General features: G+C 31.3%; 1 protein-coding gene across 1 annotated transcript in view; it reads right to left on the bottom strand.

The window, feature by feature from the left end:
• Window positions 1–24096, bottom strand: part of LOC119580592 (transmembrane protein 120 homolog) — a 30916-nt gene extending 6820 nt beyond the window's left edge. Inside the window, 10 exon segments of the mRNA XM_037928702.1 lie at window positions 3714–3825; window positions 5576–5739; window positions 5923–6146; window positions 12203–12241; window positions 12244–12313; window positions 12316–12339; window positions 21325–21400; window positions 22234–22326; window positions 22444–22671; window positions 24068–24096. Coding sequence (XP_037784630.1) covers window positions 3714–3825; window positions 5576–5739; window positions 5923–6146; window positions 12203–12241; window positions 12244–12313; window positions 12316–12339; window positions 21325–21400; window positions 22234–22326; window positions 22444–22671; window positions 24068–24096 — 1059 coding nt within the window.
• Between the last annotated feature and the right edge of the window lie 904 nt (window positions 24097–25000).

Raw genomic sequence — 25000 nt, 5'->3', positions numbered from 1 at the left:
AAAGGATTCCCAGTCGTGCAGGCTTGTTGTCATTGTTTGGATGACACCATCCTTGATGACAAGAGTAGCGGCTCCCTGAGTTAAGGCAAATTTAAGGTAATTTTTTTCAATTCAAATTTTTTTTACAACTTCTAGAACAAGAACACCCTGATGTGGTCCTACTGAATTCTATATCCATCATGAATGGTTATAGAATTCGGCACTATGGTTACATATTCAGGCACTCAGGGGACGGATTGCAAATGGGTTCCTGTATCCTTATAAAATCCACCATCACCCATGAGTTCCTCACCCTCTCATTCAGCCACCCTGACTTCATGGCAGTCAGGTTATTCACACCAGGGGCCCATTATCCTTTCCACTGCCTATATAAAACCAAATACTAATTTACCTCTTGCTGACTTCAACAAATTATTCAATTATACAAACCTCCCAGTCTTCTTTGCTGAAGATATCAACACTACCCACACGACACTAAAACACAGCACTATCAATGCACATGGTAGGCAACTCTTTTCTATTTTTGAAACCAAAAGACTCCACTACATAGGACCTGACTTCTTCACCTCATACACACCCAGTGGAAAGGGCTGCCCTGATCTCGTTTTCGGGAACAGGGCAGCACTTGCCTATCATACACACCTACAACCTGGTCCGAACGTTGGTTCAGACCACATACCCATCATAATTAAAATTTCCACATCACCAATACTAAACAAAGAAAGACGATCTTTCTGGTATAAACAAGCAGACTGGGAGTCGTTTAAATCTAAATTAAACAATTAAAACTTTCAAATTTAATCTTGACAGGCTTGATTCCCAAACAATAGATGGGCATTGGAATTACATCTTCGACTCCATCACCTCAACTATGCTGAGCACCATCCCCAGGTCTCAGTATAAAACTCGCATATCATTTCAGCCATATGAAAGGACAAAATGTTTTCTGACCTGTTTTTGAAGTCATTTCCCTCAAAATTTAAACAGATTAAACCATGTTTGATGGGACTTATCTATTCTAAGAAGACAAGCCATCAATAGTCTTGATAAAAACCAACAAAAATATTGGACAGATTTAGTTAAAAAAGTAGAATGTAACAGAGTATGCAATCCACGGGAATTTTGGCAAAAAATTAGACAACTTTAAGGTAGTAACTACCCCCATTCACCCACCTCATTCATAATTTTCAGAAACCATGGATGTTATCAAAATTTCTGAAGAACACAGAGCCAAAGTTTTCTACTCTCCTCCTCCTCATCGCCTGTTCACTCACAGAATTCAAGAAATTGATACCTGGAGTCAAGAGAACAGGGTAGAAACTAAACCAGAGCCAATTATCTGACAGGATAGGCTGGATGATACCTGCGAACTCACAGATTGGTCGTGACTCCATTATTCACCTTCCTGACAACCTTATACAAGCTTTGACTGATTTTTACAACGCCTCTCTCGCAACAGGCTATTTCCCTTTCCCTTAAGACTGCTTTCGTGGCCCTCATTCCTAAGCCACAAAAAGACCTGACTGAACCTAAGAGTTACTACCACCTTATTAGTCTACTAGTGACATTAGGCAAAATTTTTGAAAAAATCATAAACACTCGACTAAGGTGGTATCTCGAAGACCATAACCTTCTCTCACACAAACAATATGGCTTTCATCGCTCAATGCAAGATGCATTGCGCAACATCATCACAAACTACATAAACAGTAAAGACCAATGACTAAAGATTGTTCTTGTCACAAAAGATGTTGAGCGAGCCTTCGACACGGCATGGCATGCTGGCCTGAAGTACAAGTTGTGTACCAAATTCAACTTTCCACCTTTGATTCAAAAGTTGCTCTGCATTTTTCTTGATGACCGCAGATTAAAATTAAATTCTTAAAGTTTCAGGCACCATTTCAGTGCACGCTGGAGTAGCATGCTCAGCCTAACACTCTATACATTATACACAAACGACCTTTCAGGCCCCACTTACACAAACTCACTCACTATCCTCTATGCTGATGACTTGTATGCACTTAACTTGACACAATGCGCTTTCAGGTGTAGTTCAGCGTTTTAATGATGAACTTGTCACTGTCTCGAGTTGGGAGTATAAATGGCGTATCAAGACTAATGCGACAAAAACAAAAGTTCTCTTTTTAAGACCACGAAAACTTTCTCCCTATGACAACATTTACCTCAACACCTTCAATAGACTACAAGCACTTCTACAAATCAGATCCTCTTGTACCATCCTTGGTTTAAACTTTGATGCCTACTTTCGATTCCACTTGCATATAAATTCAAAGGCCGCCTTGGCAAGAAAAACCTTACATTCACTTTATCGATTTAAAAGTACGGACCCACTCACACAAACAGCATACACTAACAGGCGCAAACTCCAGCTTGTTCTGAATAAAGCACTCAGATGGCTCTACATGATAGATTGGGATTGATATATTACATATGAACCTCTCCTTTGTCACAGCCCTCATATCCCTGCTTTTAAATACTTTCACCTTGTCACCTGATGCTATGTGACTGCCATAACCTCACCCTCACTATCTCATTATCCTTTGCCATAGTGTAGACCCAACATCCTATATCCTCACCCTACCATCACACTGATTTCGGCTTCCGGCACATGACACTTACTGCTAGTACTCATGCCAGGACCATAAATCCTTTGATGTAAGGATTTATGCAAGCCAAGGAAAGAATTGTCACTGCCAGTGGTGTTAATCCAATCGGGATGTGGCCGCAAGGGACGCACCTCTCCGTAAGTCCTGCTGACGAAGAGGAATCTTCTGTTGAAACAGGCAGAAATGGCTAGCTCCTGATTAACGACCACGTCTGAGCTTCAACCTGCTTCAACAGCATAGGTTAGCTGAGGGATAGCCCTGGAGTCACAGTCGAGGAGGCTGTGCCCAGAGCATACTGCAGATGGTGCCTAAACTGTTAACTTTTATCCCAATCTCTCGGGTTAGCCGAGAATCACCTGTTGTGTGGTATAATGGGATCCCGGGCTGAGCGCTCTCATCCACTTCCCATGAGAACCCCGCGAGTGCACGACCTCTAATGCGGGCTCGCACTCAAGGTCATAGGGTACTCGTACCTTATGCACCGAGAGTTGTCCGGCCACCCTCCAACACAGCCTCGTCTGGCGGAGGGGAAGCCCCGTGAGCTCGAGGACACCCGCACAGAATACAAAAGATTCAAGATGGCACTGGGCCACCCCTATCCTTTTCCTCCTTTCAAAGAACCCACTACAACTGTTACCAAGTTTTACCCTGCATGCTGGATTAAGCCATGGCTCCTTTTTCTTCTCCTAAAATTTATTTTTCTCCACCCCTTATCCTTCCCCTATCCCCATTCTTCCTTCCAAACTTTGTCTTTGACACAAAAACACACACACACACACACACAGTGTATATCTATCTATTTATCTGTTTATCTGTCTGTCTATCTGTCTAAATGTACACATGTGTGTACGTCTATATATGTATAAATACACAAGGAGGTAACCTATGTGATATGTAAGAGTAATGATGTAGAGCAGAAATGTGTGAGAGTAAAAAATGGGGGTTTTGGCTAGACAAAATATGCCATCCAGTCCTAGAATCACTACCTACTGCTCATAACATTTCATTTACACAAAGATTGAGGAGGAAGAGCATGACTGTTTTACTTAGGGAAATATATCACTAAAAGATATGAAGTAGACTTGCCTGCTGTTCTTGACACTTGGTAACATTTTCTTCTTCTCTGACTTCTGTCTTCTTCCTGTTGAAGGATGCAGCTCGAGCAGCTGGTGTTCGCCTCTGGGGGGACTCAGGATTCCTGAAAAAGGCATTCTGTATGTATATAACTTAATAATTTCTTCTTCAGACTACTCATCTCTATCTTTAACTCTGCTGACAAGTATTTTTTCCTTTTTTTTCTAATGCCTTGTTTTTAACATCTATCTATCTATCTGTTATAATGCATAAACAAATACATAGAAATAGATAGATAAATAGATATACAAATAAAAATGGAAATGTGCATACATGATAATAATCATGTATGCACATCTAAAGTTATAAGGTACTTTAAATATAGAGGGGATTCTCTGACCATAGCCTTTCTCCTCTATTGAAACAACTAGGTAAGAACTAGCTAGCTAGCAAAAACAGGCAGACAGATAGACACAGACACACACAGACACAGACACACACACACACACACACACACACACACACACACACACACACACACAAAACAAAAACAGTTTCCCATGTTATTCTTAATCATTTCAAACAAATAAGAAACTGATTGATGCATTGGATCCAGATGACATAAACATCATGTCAAAAAATCTGGCTCAAGGGGTGGGTGACGTGAACAGGCCATAACGGGAAAATCTAGCTGCAGGCTGGGTTTCGCGAACCTGCCATCGTGAGCATTGTGGCTGAAGGTTAGGGTGATGGAAAATATTTGCCACGAGTGAACAAACCCATTTGGAGGTTTATTTTACTAATTTGGTAAATTTGCATTACTCCAATCGATGTTTGAGTGTGGAATGAAATGTCTGTGAATGGTAACTGGAAGAGTGTCAGCTTCATAGAGGATGCCATTTCCACGCTCAGCGAAAGAAAGAAAGAAAAAAAAAAAACATCTGGATAATACAAATCAAATGGCAAATATGGCTACTGGAAAATGGCCAAAAGTCTAAAAACGCTTATGCGTAAAAAGAGTAAATAATTTGCTAATACGAGGCACAAAGTCTTGCCACCACACACACGTGTGCCTGGCCAACAAGCAGCCACCCAGCAGAGCGGCTGATTGTGTAAGCCTTATGCCTGGATTTTTGGTGTGACGTAATTGCCGTGACGCAACCAGATCCAACTGAGTTAATAACATATCTTTTTTGTCAATATTTCACGCTCATACAAGGAAAATAGTGAAAGAAATTTTAAAACCAAAAGTGAATTATCCTAACGTAACCTCTTAAATGAATGTCACTTTGTGCTGGGGTGATCTATGGCAACCTTGTCTCTCTTAACATGAGATTTCCACTACTTCTTTGAAATCTCTTCTCCCTTGTTCCCTGATTTTGCCACAAATATATCAGTCACACCTCTCTGGTGTCATTAAAGCTTTATCTTCAATATTAATATTGCTGTATATTCAAACAATAGATCTATGAAAATACAAAATAGTGAAACCTGAAAAATTCAAGAAAGAATTATGGCTGCAAACAAAAAAAATTGGATGCAAATAATAGAACAATATTCAGTAAAACAATATATGTTTATGGTTATTTGTGTATAGGTAAAAAACAAGAAGAAGGGAGGGAGAGAGAGAGAGAAAAAAAAAAAAAAAAAAAAATTATATATATATACATATATATATACATATATATATATATATATATATATATATATATATATATATGTATATATATATATATATATATATATATATATATATATATATATATATATATACATATATATATAAAAACTAAATTATATAACAATATGCACACACATCAAACATCTTGCATTGTAGTCTTTAAAAGTATCTGTACAGACCATACATATCCCACCTGAATGAGACTTTCTGCTTTTTATGTGTCCAGATATACTTGTCCAGGCGTGTGAAACGGTATTTCAACTTCATTCGTTCTTTAATCTTCTGGGGTATGATGGAGATGGTAGTAAGTGTGTTGCCCAGGAATAATACAAAAAATAAGACTGCAAGAGTTGACACCTGTGAAAAAAGAAATGAACAAATGAGGAATCCTAAAGACAGACTTCTTTTCTATCAAGCAATGAACCCAATTAATTTGACTGTCACAGAAATAACTTTACATTTGAAAAACTGACTGTAATATCATTTTGTTACCTTTCTTAGCATTAAAAGTAAAAAAGCATCACATATTTTTGGACTCACATGCCACTCAGCATTATCAGTGAAGGAGAGCAGATATAAGGTGTATGCATTGTAAAGTTCCCAAAAGTAACCAACAAAGAGGAAGGGTAGAATGAACCCTAGTCCACGCCACATCCAGGAATGAAATCCTTCAATTGTAATATCCATATTGTGTCGCTCCCCAAGTGCCTTAAGACGATAAAGGCATCCACGTTGATACATAAACTGCAGGTACTGGACAAAACCTGCAAAAGGATAATTCTTATTATTATTGTTATCATTTGTTTTTAATATCATCTTAACCCAATCACTATGGATTTATGTACTGTCCCCTGTACTTTTTGTGAATTTTGTTACATGCAGATGGCTCCATATGTACTAAGTTAGAAAGGAGACTATCAGTAGGCCCTAGGGACCACTCCTGATTTTCCCATTCCTTGAAATTGCGGGAACATGTGCTTTTCTTTCTGATACTATTGATATCAATATTGTTATTATTCTTACTGATAATGTGATTATGAAATTGTTATTAAAGTCTTAGTAAGATTAAAGACAATGAAATAATATATAAATAATACATATGTAAAATATAATATAGCTTTCCAAAAATCAAAGAAAAGGGTAAACAGGTGAGATAAGTAGGACTAATAACGGACTCCTTGGTGACTAAGCACTTATTGGGCCATCTATGTGTAAATGAATGAATAAACTTATGTTACAATGGGCATGGCATGTATTCTTGCCATCCATGCCAACTGGGTTAATGCATCAATTTTGTAAATACTATACTGATCAGACTAAAAGAATATATGGAGACATAAACAAATGTAGTCATGTGAACACAAAGAAAGAAAGAAAGAAAGAAAGAAAGAAAAAACTCATTCATTAAGCCCTACAATCTGGATGTGACTAACATATCATGGAAAAATTTGGCTTGAGGCCCGGGTGACATGAACAAGCCATCATGACAGAATTTGGCTTTGGGCCGGATGTGACGTGATGTGACTCACCATGAGTGCACAAAACACTTGGAGGGTGATAAGACTAATTTGGTATTCAGAATGGGGCTTTTGCATTCTCTCTCTCTCTCTCTCTCTCTCTCTCTCTCTCTCTCTCTCTCTCTCTCTCTCTCTCTCTATATATATATATATATATATATATATATATATATATATATATGTATATATATATATATATATATATATAAACATATAAATATAAAAATAAATATATCAATATATAAATAAACATAAATATAAATTACATAAAGAATTATATAAAAAATTATATATAATATAAAATATATAACATGTATATAATATATAACATACATACATATATCTAATATCTAATATATAAATATCATCATCATCATCAAGGGGCTGCATCCACCATTTGCTTCCATGAGGATCCCTCATGGCGAGTCTCCAGGCAGGTCCTCAGCTCATCTCTAATTCCAAGTACCAGGTCTCGTTGAGCTGCCCAAGCTATGACCTCCTTGGTCATTCTACGGGCCACCTCCACCCAGGATTGTCCCACAAAGAGACAACCTGATGGGCAGGGTCAACCACAGGGAAGTGAGCTAGGTGCCCATATAGCCTGAGTTGGTGATCCTGGATTATGCAAGTAACAGGTCCCATTCCAGTCTCACGGTGCAGCCGTTGGTTGACACATGGTCCTGCCAACTGTATCCCAAGACCCAGCGAAGAGAATTGTAACAAAAAGCATCAAGACAAGACTCTAAGGCATTAGATAGCATGCAGGTTTTGCTTCCATGGAGCAAACTGGCAGTATCAAGGCCTTGAAGACACGTAGCTTGGTCCTTCTGCATAGGTACCAACATCTCCAAGTGCTCTTGTTGAACGAGTTTATGGCTCCTGTTGCCAGACCAATCCGTCTACTGACTTCTTGGTCTGACACCCCAGAGATACCAAGGTATGCAAAGCTCTCTGTCACTTCACTGCAAGCATGGATTGACTGAACGGGTTCCTCTAACAGGTCCTCAAAGTACTGAATCTTGGTCTTGGTCTAGGAGACCTCTAGGCCTAAGGGCTTCGCCTCATTGCTAAATGCATCAAGAGCCACCGCCAGTGACTCCAGGGACTCAGGATAGCAACATCATCAGCAAAGTCAAGGTCTGAGACCTTGATATTGCCCAGTGTTGCTCCAGACTGACTTTGGCTAGTAGCTCTGCCTATTATCCAGTCCATGCAGCTGTTGAAAAATGTTGGTGCAAGGACACAGCCTTGCCTCACCCCTGAATTACCAGGGAAGAATTTTGACAGGCCCCCACCACACTTTACAGCACTTTCAATATCAGTATATAGGCTTGCTATTAGGCCAATAATCAGTGTCGGAATTCCCAAGTCTCAGAATCTCCCATAGCGATTCTCGATGCACTGAGTCAAACACCTTCTTGAGGTCAATGTAGGCTACAAGCAACCCATGACCAAATTCACAATGTAGTTGCACAATTACTCAAAGTGCTAAGATATGGTCTATTGTAGACTTCCCAGGAGTGACTCCAGACTGCTCTGGTCTTTGGTGCCTTAGTAGGTGGCCATGGATCTGTTTCAGAAGAATGGTATGCTGAGCAGTGTAATGCCATGGTAGTTGCTACAGTCCCAATGATTCCCTTTCCCCTTCCAGAGAGGGATGACCATGCCCCTCAACAGGTCAGGGGGAATGGTACCAGACTGCCAGATGGCAGTCAAGACTGCATGCAAGCCCCAAGCCATAGGTTCACCCCCAGATTTTAGAAGTTCAGCAGGGATATCACATATGCTTGCAGCTTTCCCACTCTTCAGCTTAGAAATCGCCATCCTAACCTCCGTTAGGGTAGGAGATTCCTTGCTGATGGGTGGGTCTGGCACAGGTATTGTGATACCACTTGCATCCAAGCTAACTGTTGGTATGTCTACCTTTTACAACTGCTTAAAATACTCAGCCCAATGTTCATGAACTCCAACATAATCTGAGATGATCTGTCCATCCACTGAGTGAATTGGAGTCATCTGCAAGGAGGGCTTAGAGTTCAGCTTTCTCAGGACTTGGTAGGCTGGGTGAAGGTCATTTACCAAGATATGGCCTTCAACCTTCTCAGCATGATTCCTGATGAACTGTTCTTTGTCCCTTCTCAGTAGTGTCCGAGCCCTATGCACCAAAGAGAGATGCAAGAGCCATGCGACATGTTTCAGTGGCCTCTGTCTCCAGGGACGTGGAATTCTGCCTTGACCTCGGGTGTACGCCAATGGACTCCCGAGCTGCTTGAAGAACTCCCACAGAGTAACTGGGTCTGTCAGGTTATCAAGTTCTGTGAATCGATCAGAGACTGCCATGGTTAACCCATGGGCACACTCCTCCCTCAGCCTGTACAAGTGAAACACCCTAGAGTGGCCACTGGAGGCATGGGGAGTTTTGAATTGAACACGTAGGGTAGCCACAACCAGCCTATGGTCAGTGCCACAGAACTCGGCACTCCGGTAAACTCTACAGTTCTAGAGGAACCTCCATTGTGAGCTAACAAGAATGCCACTGTACCCATGTCGCTATACCATCTCCAGTGATGCGGGTTGGAGTGCTGATACCAGGAGCCAGAGATCCTCATTCTCTGAGACCTAGCAAAGTCCTGGAGAAGGAGGCTGTTCTCACTGCTGGGATCAGCTCCTGAGCCATGGGGACTGACAGACATCTTGTAGCCAGCTTGATCACAGCTGGTGACTGCATTGAAGTCCCCCAGAACAATGCGAATATCTTGCCAGGGGTAATTGTCTGCCATCGATGAGAGTTTGGCATAGGACGCCTCTTTCACATCGAGTTTGCAAACATCAGTAGGAGCATACACAGCAATATGAGACACGAAGCCAAAGGTATGCTTCAATCTCAATGCCATTATACGCTCATCAACCGGTGTTACCTCAATTACCTAGGGTTGAAGTCGGCTGGAGATGGCTATGGCTACTCCCTGGAGGTGATGACCACCGCCACGGCCCAACCAGTAGTAGGTGTACCCATCCATGCTGATCGTGCCGTTGCCAGGTCTTCTCACCTCTGATAGGGCAGCCACCTCAACTCCCAATCACTCCAATTCCCTTGATAACAGAGGTAACTGCTTGTCCTGCCACAAGGACCAGATGTTCCAAGCCCCTACCAGGATAGCCTGCCTGAGGTTAGGCCTTGGGTGGTCACTCCAGGTGTACACTACCTCTGCCACTCCCGCCGACGCTGCCCCAAATAAAGAGGATTGGCAGACTGTGGGGCCCCCCGTCCGTCTGAGGGGTTCTAAAGGGCTTTGCCCCACAAGCTTCATGGTGGGTTGGCGCCTGGACAAGCAACTCTTGTTCCCATCCTGGGCCTCGACATTTGTCCTCCCCAATGGGACCCACAGGCCGCCTTGCTTACAGTATATCCATTTATTTTAGATGCTGGTGGTGAGTTATCTGGGGGGAGGAGGGCTGGCAAGGCCCACCTCCCCCGAGCTGCCCAATCACCCTAGGGTGGCTAACGGGCAGGAGTTGGTATGGAGCCAGGGCGTGTCCACATGCCGGTGGGCCATGGCTCCATACCTCTGGGGCCCCCTGCTGCTCTGAGATCCTCCACAGTTTAGCCTAGGACTGCAAGGTGCCCAGTACCCATGGGTGGCCACAAGGAGTCACTGCAGAAGTCTCGATCATGGAGAGGCTGTGAACTGGCAGAGCAGGCTTATGCAGAGTTGCTCCCTTTTTCACACTAGTCTAGCCAGTGATGGCAACTGCAAGTGAGAAGGCATACAAGCACTTAACACTATCTAGGGTACCACACCATCGATTCACATCACCTTGAGCATGATGCCCCCACTCCTAATATATAATTACATAGTATATATGTATAATATAATATATAATATATAATATATAATATATATATATATATATATATATATATATATATATATATATATATTTATTTATATATTTATATATCTATATCTATATATCTATATATATATCTATATATATATCCATACATCTATATATATATATCTATATATCTATATCTATATCTATATCTATATATAAACATTATATATCTTACTAAAATATATCATATTTTTATCTATAGAATTATTCTACATATTAAAAATATTTTAATAGTGTATAACTAATATAATAATATATAATATAATATATATATATATTATTTATATATATATATATTATAATAATAAATATGAATATATATATACACACATATGTATACACACATATACAACACCACATATACCAAAACCCACCACACACACCACACACCATACAATATATATATATTAAAATATATATAATATATATATATATTTATATATATAATATAATATATTTATATATATTTAAAATTAAAAAAAAAAATAAATATAAATAAATATATATATTTTATTTTAATATAATTTTTTTTTAATTTGATTTATAAAAATAAATATATTAATATTATATAATTATATATATTTTAATGTATTTATATATATATATATATTAAAATATATATAATTATATAATATAAAATTATTTATATATATTTATATTTTTTAAAATTAAAAATTAATTTCTTTTATCTATATAAAAAAATATATAATTTAAAATTATATATGTATATATATATAATAATAAAATATTAAAATATCTTATATATATTATATAATATATATTATATATAAAAATTAATTATAATAATTATAATATAAATATATCATCCTAAAATATATATATTAATATTTATATATTAATTCTTTTATTTTATAATATATATATATATTATAGATAATATATTATACTATATATTTTTAAATTTTATATTATATATATATATTTTATAAATATCTCCATATATACAATTCATAAAATTCTATTTTTTAATATCATTTATATCCATATATATAAAATTTTAAATTACTATATAATTTTATTAAAAAATAAATAATATTTATTTATTAATATTTTTCTTATATATAAAACAATCCCTATTCCCAACTTTAAAATTATTTATTATTATATATAAATAATATTATATATATCGCACAAAAACAACATAAAATATATACCGTATACACACAACCCCACAAAAACACACACACCACACACACCACACCCACAAAAATATATTATATAATTATATATATTAATATTATATATTATATTTTATTATATATATATAATATTATAAAAATTATATATAATTTATATATTATATATTTTAAATTTTGTATTTTACTGTATATATATTTAAAATTTTAAAATTAATTATAAATGCATATTATAAAAGTACTTACTGATATACATGTTAAACATCATAAACTGCTTGCGAAGGGATAATATGTTTCTCCCTTGGGCCATATAAGTAAGATGCCAGAGAGTAATGGAAATGAGTGTGGCCTCCACCAAACCCCTTAAATTTTTGACCATTAACCTAGGGAAAATAACAAAGTTATGTCTTTAACACTTTCGCTGCGTTAACCTAAAGAGCCCGCCGGTGTGTACGTGCGGCGTCAGTATTAAATAATATAATAATTATGTATTTACACTGACTGCAGATAACACTAATTTTCCCACAGAGATTAGCATAAAAAAGTTAATGTGGAAGAAAAAAAAAGTGCAATTGTATTTGTATTTAATTTGGGAAAAATTATTTTTAAAGGTGACGATATTCCAATGTAAAATAAACCCATTTTCTGTTTTTTTTTGGTTCCTGTTTTTTTTTTATTGTGCATTCAAACCTTCCATATTGGAAGCAATAATAAAATTATATAATATATATATATAATTTTTATTTTAATATATAATTATATAATTTTTATTATAATATTATTTTCATATACATGTATTTACATATATAATATATATATAATATATATATATAATTTAAAATAAATATTTATATAATATATATATAATATATAAAATTTTATATATTTATTTTCATATATTATTTATATCATATTTAATAAAAGTAATGTAAAATTTTTGATTGTTATGCTATTTAAGGGCCGCGGGGGCCGAGTGGTTGGAGCGTCGGACTCGGGCTGTCCCGACCAATCTGAGTTCGAGGGTTCGAGTCACCGACCGCCGCGTTGTTCCCTTGGGCAAGGAACTTCACCTCGATTGCCTACCTAGCCACTGGGTGGCCAAGCCAGCCCAAGTCAAGTGCTGGTCCCAAGCCCGGATAAAGTAGAGAGAATGATTACCTAAAAGGTAACACCGGCACTCTCCGTGGAAAGGAACTGGGGACCCTACCACGTACTCACTCCAAGAGCATCACAACATGAAAAACGACAATTAAGTATCATGATGTGACCACGGCGGCTCAGACATGAACCTACCGTTAAAAGAAGAAGATGCGTATATATGTATGTATATGTATGCATATATATGTATGCATATATATATATATATATATATATATATATATATATATGTATGTATATATATGCATGTATATATGTATATATATATATGTATATATATATATGTATACATATACGCACACGCACACACACACACACACACACACACGCACACACACACACACATACACACACACATATATATACACACACACACACACACACACACACACACACACACACACACACACACACACACCCAAAAATATATATAAATTAATATGTATAAATATATTTTATATTTTATTAATATATATTTATACATTATATATTAATATATATCATATATATATATTATATATATATATGGTATATATAAATATATTATATATTTTAAAATTTTATTAAAAATTTTATATAAAATTAATATAAAATAAAAATTTTTATATAAATATATTTTAAAAGTTTTTAAAAATTTAAAATTTTTCTAACAAAATATTAAATATATATAAATATATTTTTTATATATTTTATATTATATAAAATTTATATATTTTAATTTTATTTTATTTCCAAAAACATTATATATATAAAAATTTTTAAAATTTATATATTTTATATAATATATATAAAAAAAAAAAAAATATATATATAAAAATAAAATATATTCAAATTTTAAATATATATATAAAAATATTAAAACATATAATATATAAATATTAATATATTTTTATAATATATATATATATAAAATTATCTATATAATAATAAAATTATATATATATAAACTATTTTATATATATACATAAAATTTTAAAAACCACCAAATTTTATATTCTCTTTTATATATCTAATTCTATATTCTTTTATATATATAAAACATATATAATCCCCTTATATTTTAAATTTTTTAATATATTAAAAAAGATAATATCCTTTTAATATAAAATATTTATCTATTAAAATATAATATATTTATCCCCTTTCCCTATATAATTTAAATTAAAATTTTTTATTTATATATATATTTTATATATAAATTTTATATATATTTTAAATATAAAATAAAAATATATATATATAAAATATATTTTCCCAATATTATATTTTAAAAAATATATTTATACACATATATATATAAATATATAATAAAAACTAAAAAGATATAACAAAAGATATATATATATTATAAAATATATATATATAATTATATATATATATATATATATTTAAATATATATATATATTATCCCAAATAATATATATCTTTATTAAAAATATAATATATTATAAAATATATATATATAAAATATAAACATAAAACACATTTTATAATGAATGATTAATATATATATTTTTTTTCCCCCTTTTTTTTTTCTCTTCCTTCTTTTTCCTTTCCCCTTTTTTTTTTTTTTTTTTTTTTTTTTTTCCCCTTTTGGTCCCTTTAATCCTTTTTCCTTTATTTTCTTTTTTTTTTTTTTCCCCCCTTTTTTGTTTCCATTTTTTTTTATTCCTTTTTTTTTTTTTTTTTTTTTTTTTATTTTCCTAAAAACCTTTTCCTTCCTCTTTCCTCTCTCTCCTTTCCCCTCTCTCTCTCCTCCCTCTCTCTCTCTCTCCCCTCTCTCTCTCTCCTTCACCCCCCCCTTTTCTCTCTCTCCCCCCTCCCCCTCCCTCCCCTTCCCCTCTCTGTTCGTCTCTCCCCTCTTCCCCCCCCTCTCTCTCCCCCTCCTCTCTCTCGTTTTCTCTCCCCATCTCTCCTCTCTCTTCTCTCTCTCTCCCCCCTCTCTCTCCTCCCCTCTCCCCCCTCCTCTCTCTCTCTCCTCCCTTTTTTCCCCCTTCTCTTCTCTCTCCCCCCTCCCTCTCTCTCTCTCCCCCCACCTCTTTTTCTCTCTCCCCCTCCCCCTCTCTCTTTTCTCTCCCTCTCCCTCCCCCCCCTCTCCTCTCTCTCTCCTCCCTCCCTCTCTCTCCCCCTCTCCTCTTCTCCCCTTCCTCTCCTCCTCCCTCTCCTCTTCCTCTCTCCCCTCTCCCGCCCTCTCTCCCCCCCTCCTCTCTCTCTCCCCTCCCCCCTTCTCTCCTCTCCTCTCCCCCCTCCTCCTCCCTAAAACCCCCCTCCCCCTCCCTCTCCCCCTCACCTCCCCTTTTCCCCTCTCCTCTCCTCTCTCTCTCTCTTTTCCTCTCACCTATCCCCCCCAACCCCCTCTCTCTCTTCTCATCCCCTTCTCTTCTCCTCCTCTTCCTCCCCTCTCTCTCTCTCCTCCCTCCCTCCTCCCCTCCCCTCTCATCCCTCCCTCCCCCTCCCCTCGATCCCCCTCCCTCCCTCCCCTCTCTCTCCTCTCCCTCCCTTTTCCTTTTTCCCCCTCCCCTCTCTTTTCCTTTCTCTCTCTCTCTCTCTCTCTTTCTCCCTCTCTCTCTCTTCTCCTCCTCTCTCTCTCTCCCTCTCTCCTCCTCCTCCCTCCTCCCTCTCTCTCTTTTTTTCCTTTTTTTTTATAAAATATATATAATTTTATATATTATTTTTATATAATAAAAAATTATTTTAAAATTTAAAATATATATTTTTTTTTTGTATAATTTTTTATGATTATACATATTAAAATAAAAAATTAAATATTTTCAAAATTTTATTTATTTATATATATTTAATAATTTTAAATATTAATAATAATATTTTATAAAGGGGTTTTAAAAAATTATTATTAAAAATTTTTATTTATTATAATAATTATATATGTAAAATTTATATTCAAATTTTATTTAATTATTTTATTTTCGATTATATATAATATAATATTTTATACAATATATATAAAATTTTTTATATAAATATAATATAAAATTTTATATATAATAAAATATAATAATTAAATATTAATTATATATATATATCTATATTTTAAATTAATTTTATTATATACATATAAAAATTTTATAAAATAAATAAAAATTTATATATTAGAAATTATGAATATATATAATAAATATTAAATCAAAATTTATTAACATTTTATATAAATTTTATAAAAATAAAAAATATATATATTTTTTTATCTACTATATATTTTATATTTTAAATTATTAAAATTGGGAAAAATATATATATAATATATATATATATAATAATATATTATATAATATACTATAAAATTAAAATAGTTATCCTATTATTACTATATTTTATATTATATATTTATATATAAAATTTTTAATTATATAATATAAAATTTTATTATATATATTATTATTTATATAAAATATTTTTATATATATATATATGTTTTTTAAATCCAAAATCTTTGTTACAAAAAGGGGGGGGAGGGGATGTTGAAAATTTTTTCCCTTTTTGGGCCGAGAAAGGGGTTTTTTTACTCAGGGGGAAAGGCCAGCCCCTAAAGGTTTTTGCCTTTGTTTTCAAAGGTGCGGTTTTTGTAACGTGAGGTAGACCCCACTCCCGACTTGGCAGAAAGGCCCAGGTAAATAGTAAGACAAAACATTAAAACCCATTTTGATTTTCCCTTTTAAAAAGGGTTTTTTTTAAAAATTTGGAAAACCCTTTTTCAGGAGTAAAGAAATTTTTCCCTCGGCAAAAAGAGAACTTCTCAACATAAATTTCAACACCCCTTTCTGAAAAAACAGTTTTTTAAAAAAAAAATTTTCTATCCCCCAAACCTCCTCCCGCCCTGACCTATCATCCAAAAATCCCTGCTGATTAAAGGGGAATGAAACCTGAGTTTTAACCATAAAACCACCGCACCCCCTTATTCACCAAATTTTTTCTTCCCTCCCAACCATCCATTTTTGGTTTTTTTTTCCCATATTGCTTACTTTTGTTTTATGTAAATGTTTTTTTTTTTTCTCAAATAGAGTTTTTTTATGTCCTTTTTCCCTTTTTTGTTTTTTTTTCTATGTATATATTGTTTTTTTCTTTTTTTTTGGGACACCTATATAGTTTTTTTTTTAGAACCCCGAAACCCCTTATAAACCTTGTCTAATTTACTTTTTTGGGGTTTTTTTGACAGTACTTTATGAAGGGGGATTTGTTAACCCCGAAACTTTTAAAAAAACATGAAATTCTTTACGACTTTTATTTCTTTCCTATTCATACCCTTTCTTTTAACCCAAGCCCGAGGGGCAAATCTAAACACCGAAATATATACATAATTAACATTATATATATATATATTTTAAATATATTTATATTAATATAATATATATATAATAAATAAAATTTTTATATAGGGATACTGTATAAATATATGTTTATATATAATAGGATTTAGTTTTTAAAATATTTTATTTTATATTTTATATATATAATATTTTTATATATATAGAATATTATTATTTAATATAAATTTTATATTTATATACATTATATTTTTAAAATATATGGTTTTATTTTATAATATATATATTATATATATTTAAAAATAAAATATAATTTTATTTTTAAAATATACTGTTTTGTGGTTGGTGTGTGTGTGTGTGGTGTGTGTGTGTGTTTGGGGTTTTGTTTGGGTTTTGTGTGTGTTTGTGTGGGGGTGTGTGGTGTGGTTATGTTGTAGGTGGGGGGGGTTATAAAATTTTTATAAAAAATTATATAATATATATATATATTATCAATATAATTATTAATAAATTTATCCCCCACAAAATATTATATATATATTTATATATATTATATATATATATATTAAAATAAAATATAAACACATATATATACAATAATATAATGGTTTTATAAAATATATATATATAATATATAAAAATATTTTAAAATATATTTTTATATATAATAGATTATATATTAAATGTATATATATATTATATTATAATATATAATATATATATAAAATTTAAAATAAAATATAAATATTTTATTTTATATAATATAAAATTTTTTATATTATAATTTTATTTAAAAATGCTGATATTAAAATTAATAATATTTTAAAATTATTAATATAATTTTTATATTATATAGTAGAAATATATTTTAATAATATTTAAAATATATATTAAAATATGTATTTTATTATGTAAAAATATATTATATAAAATTTAAATTTAAAATTTATATAAAAAACCCAAACTATTTTTATATATAAAATATAATTTTATATATAATTTAAAAATTTTTATATTAAAATAAATTTTATATATAATACATTTCATATAAAATATAATTTATTTTAAAATATATAATATATATATAAAAGTAATATTAAAAATAAATCTAATATATAGAAAATTAATATACATATATACATATATATATAAAATTAAAACCATATATATAAAAAAAATATATCTATATTTACATATTAAAATATATATAATTTTAAATAAAATAATATATTTTAAACAATTTTTTACATTAATATCCTTAAAATATATTATTTTAATAAAATAAATTTTATATACCCTAATTTTAATATAAAATATATATAAAACATATATTTTATATAAAAATTATACTATTTTATATCCCCCAATTTTTAATATATATATACATATAATATTTTATAAATATTAACTATATTTCATATATATTAAATATATAAAATTTTAAAACCCTATATAAATATATAACAAAATTTTATCATAATTTTAACAAAATATAAATATATACATATTATTAAATAATATATTTCTAAAATATATTTTCATATAATATATATATCTAATAATACATTTATATATTATTAAAACATATATATATACATAAAATTTAAAATATACATATATTAAAACATTAAAATCCAAAAAATTATATAATTAATATAACATATATAAAAAATACAAAATATAAAAACAAAAATACATATATAATAATAAATATATATATACATATAATATAATATATAATCATATATATAAAATAACCCTTTAATATAAAACATAAAACATTATATAATTTCCCAAAATAAATAATATATATATATTTTTATATACAAAATATACCAAAATAAAAATATACAAATATACAATATTAAAAATATTAATACATATATATATACATATATAAAAAATTTTTCCCTTATAAACCCAATAAATATAATATATTAACCAAAATATAATACATAATACATATAATAAAATATATATACATAGATATTAAAACATAATAAAATATTATATAAATATTTACCTAAAATTATACCTATTTTACATATATACAAAATATATACATAATAAAATTATATAACCCTAAATATACATATATAAAATTTTATATATACAAAAACATATAATACATATATAATATATAATATACATATTAAAATACATATATACATATAAATAATATTATAAATTTATAATATATATCCCCATATTCCCTTATATAACATTATATAAATAAATTTAATATATATATAATTTAAAAATATAAAAATATATATATATTATATATATATATATATTATGTATATATATATAATATATATTATATATATAATATATATAATATATATATATATCTATATATATATATATATATATATATATATATATACTCCAACATCATGGTGGCACACGTAGATGAAGCTGGACATCTACCAATTGGAAGGAAGCAGAAGTAATCCATGAAGGATAGAACAAACAAAAAAGAAAAATTATGAAAGCTGCATACATCGCAATGGAGAATAATGTCAACACAGTATCAGGCAGATTCAATTCAAGATTCAAGGTCATGGTAGCAATTATTTGGATAACAAGTGGGAGGTCACAGTCATCAGATGTTTCATCAGCTCATGTCTAATTTATATATGCTATGTAGTTTCTCTGATATATATATTTTTAATATATATATATAATATATATTATATATATATATATTATATATATATATATATCTATATATCTATATATTTTATATATAGATACATATTTATGTGCATATATATATATATATATATATAGTTATTTATACTTATAAATATATTATATATAGTTATTTATACTTATAAATATATTATATATATAATATATAATATATATATATGTTATATATATTAATATATATATATATATATATATATATATATATATATATATACATATACATATACATATACATACTGTTGTTACAAATAATGCATGATTTTAAGAATGTCTGCATATACTAACATATATCATACACACAGGGTATACAGAACTGGTAAGTATCACAAGTGCTTACTTTAAAAGCTTATACTGACTTTTAGGTTTAACTGAAAAGTACTGAAGAGTGCAACCACAATAGCAAGGATGATAACTCTAGAATTACTGGTACCTCTAGCAGTATTTCTGTTATTATTATTACTTTCATTTTTATTATCATTATTATTTTTTTTTGTGTGTGTGTGGGGGGGGGGGGCAACTTTGGATTCAAACACAAATGCAAACACAAATGCAAACACACACACACACACACACACACACACACACACACACACACACACACACAAACACACACACACACACACACACACACACACACACCTTCGTTTTGTGGCTCTACAAAGCCACAGGGAATGTGATGTTCAGTGTAATAATGTTTTGTGAATAAATTTAAATAAAATGGCTCCTATAATGCAAAGAATCAATTAGAATACTTATTTGTTTTATATATAAATATCATACAGTATAGAGTCCTCACTTCTTATACCACTACCACCAGGGTACATATATACCACTTAAGTTTGTTTTGCAAATTTTGTTTACACATAGATGGCTCCAAAAGTGCTCAATCATCAAGGAGTCTTCACTTGACTTCACCTGATTTCCCCATTCATTGAACTTTTGGGAAATATGTCTTTTTCAATGCTATGAATATCAATATTCAATATCATTATTAATGTTATGTTTACCATAATGCCACTCAAATTCTAATAACCACAAAAAATGAAAAATAATTCTCTCAAAATCAAGTCAATGAGACAAGAGGCGAATAGGTAGGACTTGTAATTGGCTCCTTGGTGACTAAGCTGCTGGTGGCAATGGTCTAAAGAAAACAGATCATGGCGAGAACAGAAAACTTTCCTTGTCTGTAAGAATCAACATGAGCTTACCTTGAGTATACTCTCACGGATTGTAAGGGTACAGTAATACCAAACTAAAAGGAACATATGGGTGAGATCAGCTGTCCTGCAAGAACAAAAATATACATGAAAGAGGAAGAGAGAGAGATATGGAGAGAAGAAAATGGAATGGAAGACAGCAGGATAAGGGTCTAAATGTGCAAAAAAGGGAAAAAAGTGAGTATGAGGTGTGAGGGGTGGAGGAGAATTTGTATTGTGATGACCTTCATTCCTTTTTTCACATGGTGGGAACATATGGTATTGTAGAATTCAATGATTAGGATTAGTATACAAAATAAGGAAAAATATCTATTATTACTTTTTTAATCATAACTTTTTTAAAAATATTTAAAATGTACATGCATCACAGAAAGATTAAAGATAAGAAGAGCAGTGTTTTTGAAGTGTATTCATTATGTTTTTGTGTTTTTAATAGTATATGGAAGAACAAGTGTGATTACAGCTAAATACAGAGAGAATAAATGGATAGCAACCAAGGAACAAATACTCTATCTAAACTATGGCAGAGATGTATGATTGATTTATTTATTCTGTGGGATAAATATGAAAGTGATATGATTTGACCTCAAATAATTGTGTAATAAAGTAAACCTCTCAAAAGAAAGAAAATGTTTTCTTAATCCTATGTGTAGATGAAGCTCTGAACTTTGCTCTGCTGTCCTTTAAGAGTTAAAAGAAAAGAGAAAAAGGAAGTAGGAAAATGGACAGAGAGTATGAGAGACAGGACAAAAGCAAAGAAATATATTTCCTTTTCTTGAGATTCTCTATTTTTATTATAAGCAGTAATTATGATAAATCCAATGTACATATGGATAAGTGTTCTCAAAATATGTCATTGATATAATATCAAATGTTGGAGTATGAACTGGCAAAACCCACCTGAAATTTGTGATAATATTGAAAGTTGAAATGGCAAATGCCACAAGGTTAATAACCAACTTAAACTTCTCATATTCATCCTTATATCTGTATCTGTAAAAAAGAAGAGAAAAGAGAACAAAAATATCATTATTAAATTTAGAGAAAAGGCATCTAAATAACAAAACAACTATCAATTACATCATTAATTCAACCTTAGATTTCACCTACTTGTCATCTTTATTCAGAATAGAGACATTGATATTTCCCAGGATAATCTTCAAGTAGAGACCACTTGGCTTCGGGATATTGTTCTCCATGTCATAGAGCTGGGCTTTTCGGCGAATGAGGTCCGTCTGCAAGAGCTTGTTCCTTTCCTCATTGTCTGGATCATCTTTATGGTCTAACCTGAAATTATTATTATTATAAAAAAGAAAAAAAAAAAAAAAAAGAAAAAGAAAAAAAAAAAAAAAAAAATATATATATTATTCATGCCCTCCTAGTACAAAGGGAGGAAAGGAGACTGGGGAAAGGGAAATACAAAGCAGAGAAAGGAGAAAGAGAAAGGAGGAGAAACATATATAAAGAATTTCATATCATATATACATATATTATATATATATATATATAACAGATATATAATGCATATATATATATATATATATATATATATATATATATATATATATATATATATATAAATATCATATATACATACATATACATATACGTATCCATATATACATATATATACATACATAGGCGATGGAGCGAGTCTATGACTGGAGAGGCGAATGTGAAAATTCAGAGATTTCAATATTTTTCAAAAAAAGCAAATATGATAACCTGTCATAGGTGGTGAAGGGAGTCTTTGCTTTGGGGGAGGGGGATTCGGATTACCTGGTATAGGTGGCGAAGCAAGTCTTTGCCTTGGGGGAGGGGGATTCGAAAAGCAATAGCTTGACATATTAAAAAAATCGCAAACATGACATTCTGCACAAAAAATTTATTCAGTAAGTTCCAAAATAAAACTTTATTTACTGTCCTTTACAGTTGTAAGTTCCCTTCACAACAATTAATAGAGAATTATTTCAAAATTAATCTGGAGTCCTTTACAGATGTAGACTGTGAAAGTCAATTCCATGGTTTTTAGTTTTTAGAAACTACAAACTATTATTCTAAAAAAGCAAATGCGAAACTATGTGTCGAATTTGTATTAAAAAATGTCCCCCAAAAATTCAACCTGCTGTCGTTTAGGGATGCAAACTGCCTTGCAATAGTTGTAAGGTCACGTGTCTGTTATTTCTTTGTGGGCATGTAGAAGCATTACATTGTTAAATATTTGCTGTCATGGTCAAGTAATTTTTAACACGTTGTAGCATAGAAAATGACCCTCTACTGTAAGAGTGATATCCATTCTGGTAAAATGAGATATAGTATAATTATAGTATATTTTTATTAGTCTGTGTGAACGTGTAAAACCAAATGTAAAGGACAATTTTTTCAGCAATTTCTAGAGGGCCGAAGATATACTCTCGCCCCTCCAGTTTTCATTCTGGGGGGGTGCTTGCTCCTCTGTGTGTGTGTGTGTACACACACACACACACACAATTATATATGTATATGTATACATATATTATGGCATATACATAAGCTTATTCCTGTAAGCCATTTTACTAATACACCACATGGCTGTTTACCACGTGGCTCCAAGTCCAAAAAGGGAACTATTGACTCAGCAAGGGCGTAGATGACGATTTTATCTGACCGCGCCTGACCCGACAGTTCGTACCCAGCGCCTGATGTGGTAAAGTTGGCCTAACCTTCCCCTCAGGCGGGTCAACCTGACACTGACCCCATGCTCACTGCTTTATCCCTAGACATCGTCTTGTGTGTTCCCTTAGTGTTGTACTCTTAGCAATGAAGAGTCAAGCCATAATACCAATATCCCTACCCCTGCTATCCACTGTACCAGACTCTTACATATATACACATATTTTGTATAAATACACACTTATATATACATAAATATATATACATACACAGACACATACATATATAAATATATACAAACATACATATGTATAAAAATATATATACATATATATATAAAAAAAAAAAAAAAAAAAAAAACCCCCCAAAAAAAAAAAATAAAAAAAAAAAAAAAAAAAAAAATTTTTTTTTTTTTGGGGGGGGAAAAAAAAAAAAAAAAAAAAAAAAAAAAAAAAAAAAAATTTTTAAAAAAAATAATTAATGAAAAATTTTAAATTAAAAAAAAAACCCAAAAAAAAAAATTTTTTTTAAAAAAAAACAATTAAAAAAAATTTTAAAAATTTAAAAAAAAAAAAATTGGGTTTAAGGAAAATAGGAATATAAAAAATTTTAAAGGAAAAGTTTTGAAAATAAAAACTTTAAAAAAAGTTTTAAAAAATTTATGGTTTAAATTTTAAAAAAATTGTTAAAAATTTCCTTTAGGAAGTTGGAATTTTTTTGTAATATTTTTTATTTTTGGGTTAAATTAAAAATTTGTTTGGGGAAATTTAAGGAGAAAAAAGTTTTTGGAAAAGCGGGTATAAAAAATTTGAATCTTTTTAAATTTTAATTTAAAAAAAGTTAAAAAATTTTTTTAAAAGAATTTTAGAGGGAGTTTTGATTTGGGGTGTTTTTTTTTTTTTTTTTTTTTTTTTAAATGAAATTTATTAGGATAAATGTTTTCCCGGGAAGGGGAAAATTCAAAAAATTTTGGAATAAAAAAAAAGAATGTGAGATATAAGGATTTGTAAGTTTT

Source organism: Penaeus monodon, chromosome 14 (genome assembly GCF_015228065.2).
Source record: "Penaeus monodon isolate SGIC_2016 chromosome 14, NSTDA_Pmon_1, whole genome shotgun sequence".
NCBI lineage: Eukaryota > Metazoa > Arthropoda > Malacostraca > Decapoda > Penaeidae > Penaeus > Penaeus monodon.
Note: the sequence above shows the minus strand (reverse complement) of the source record. Positions and strands in the feature narration are given on the sequence as shown.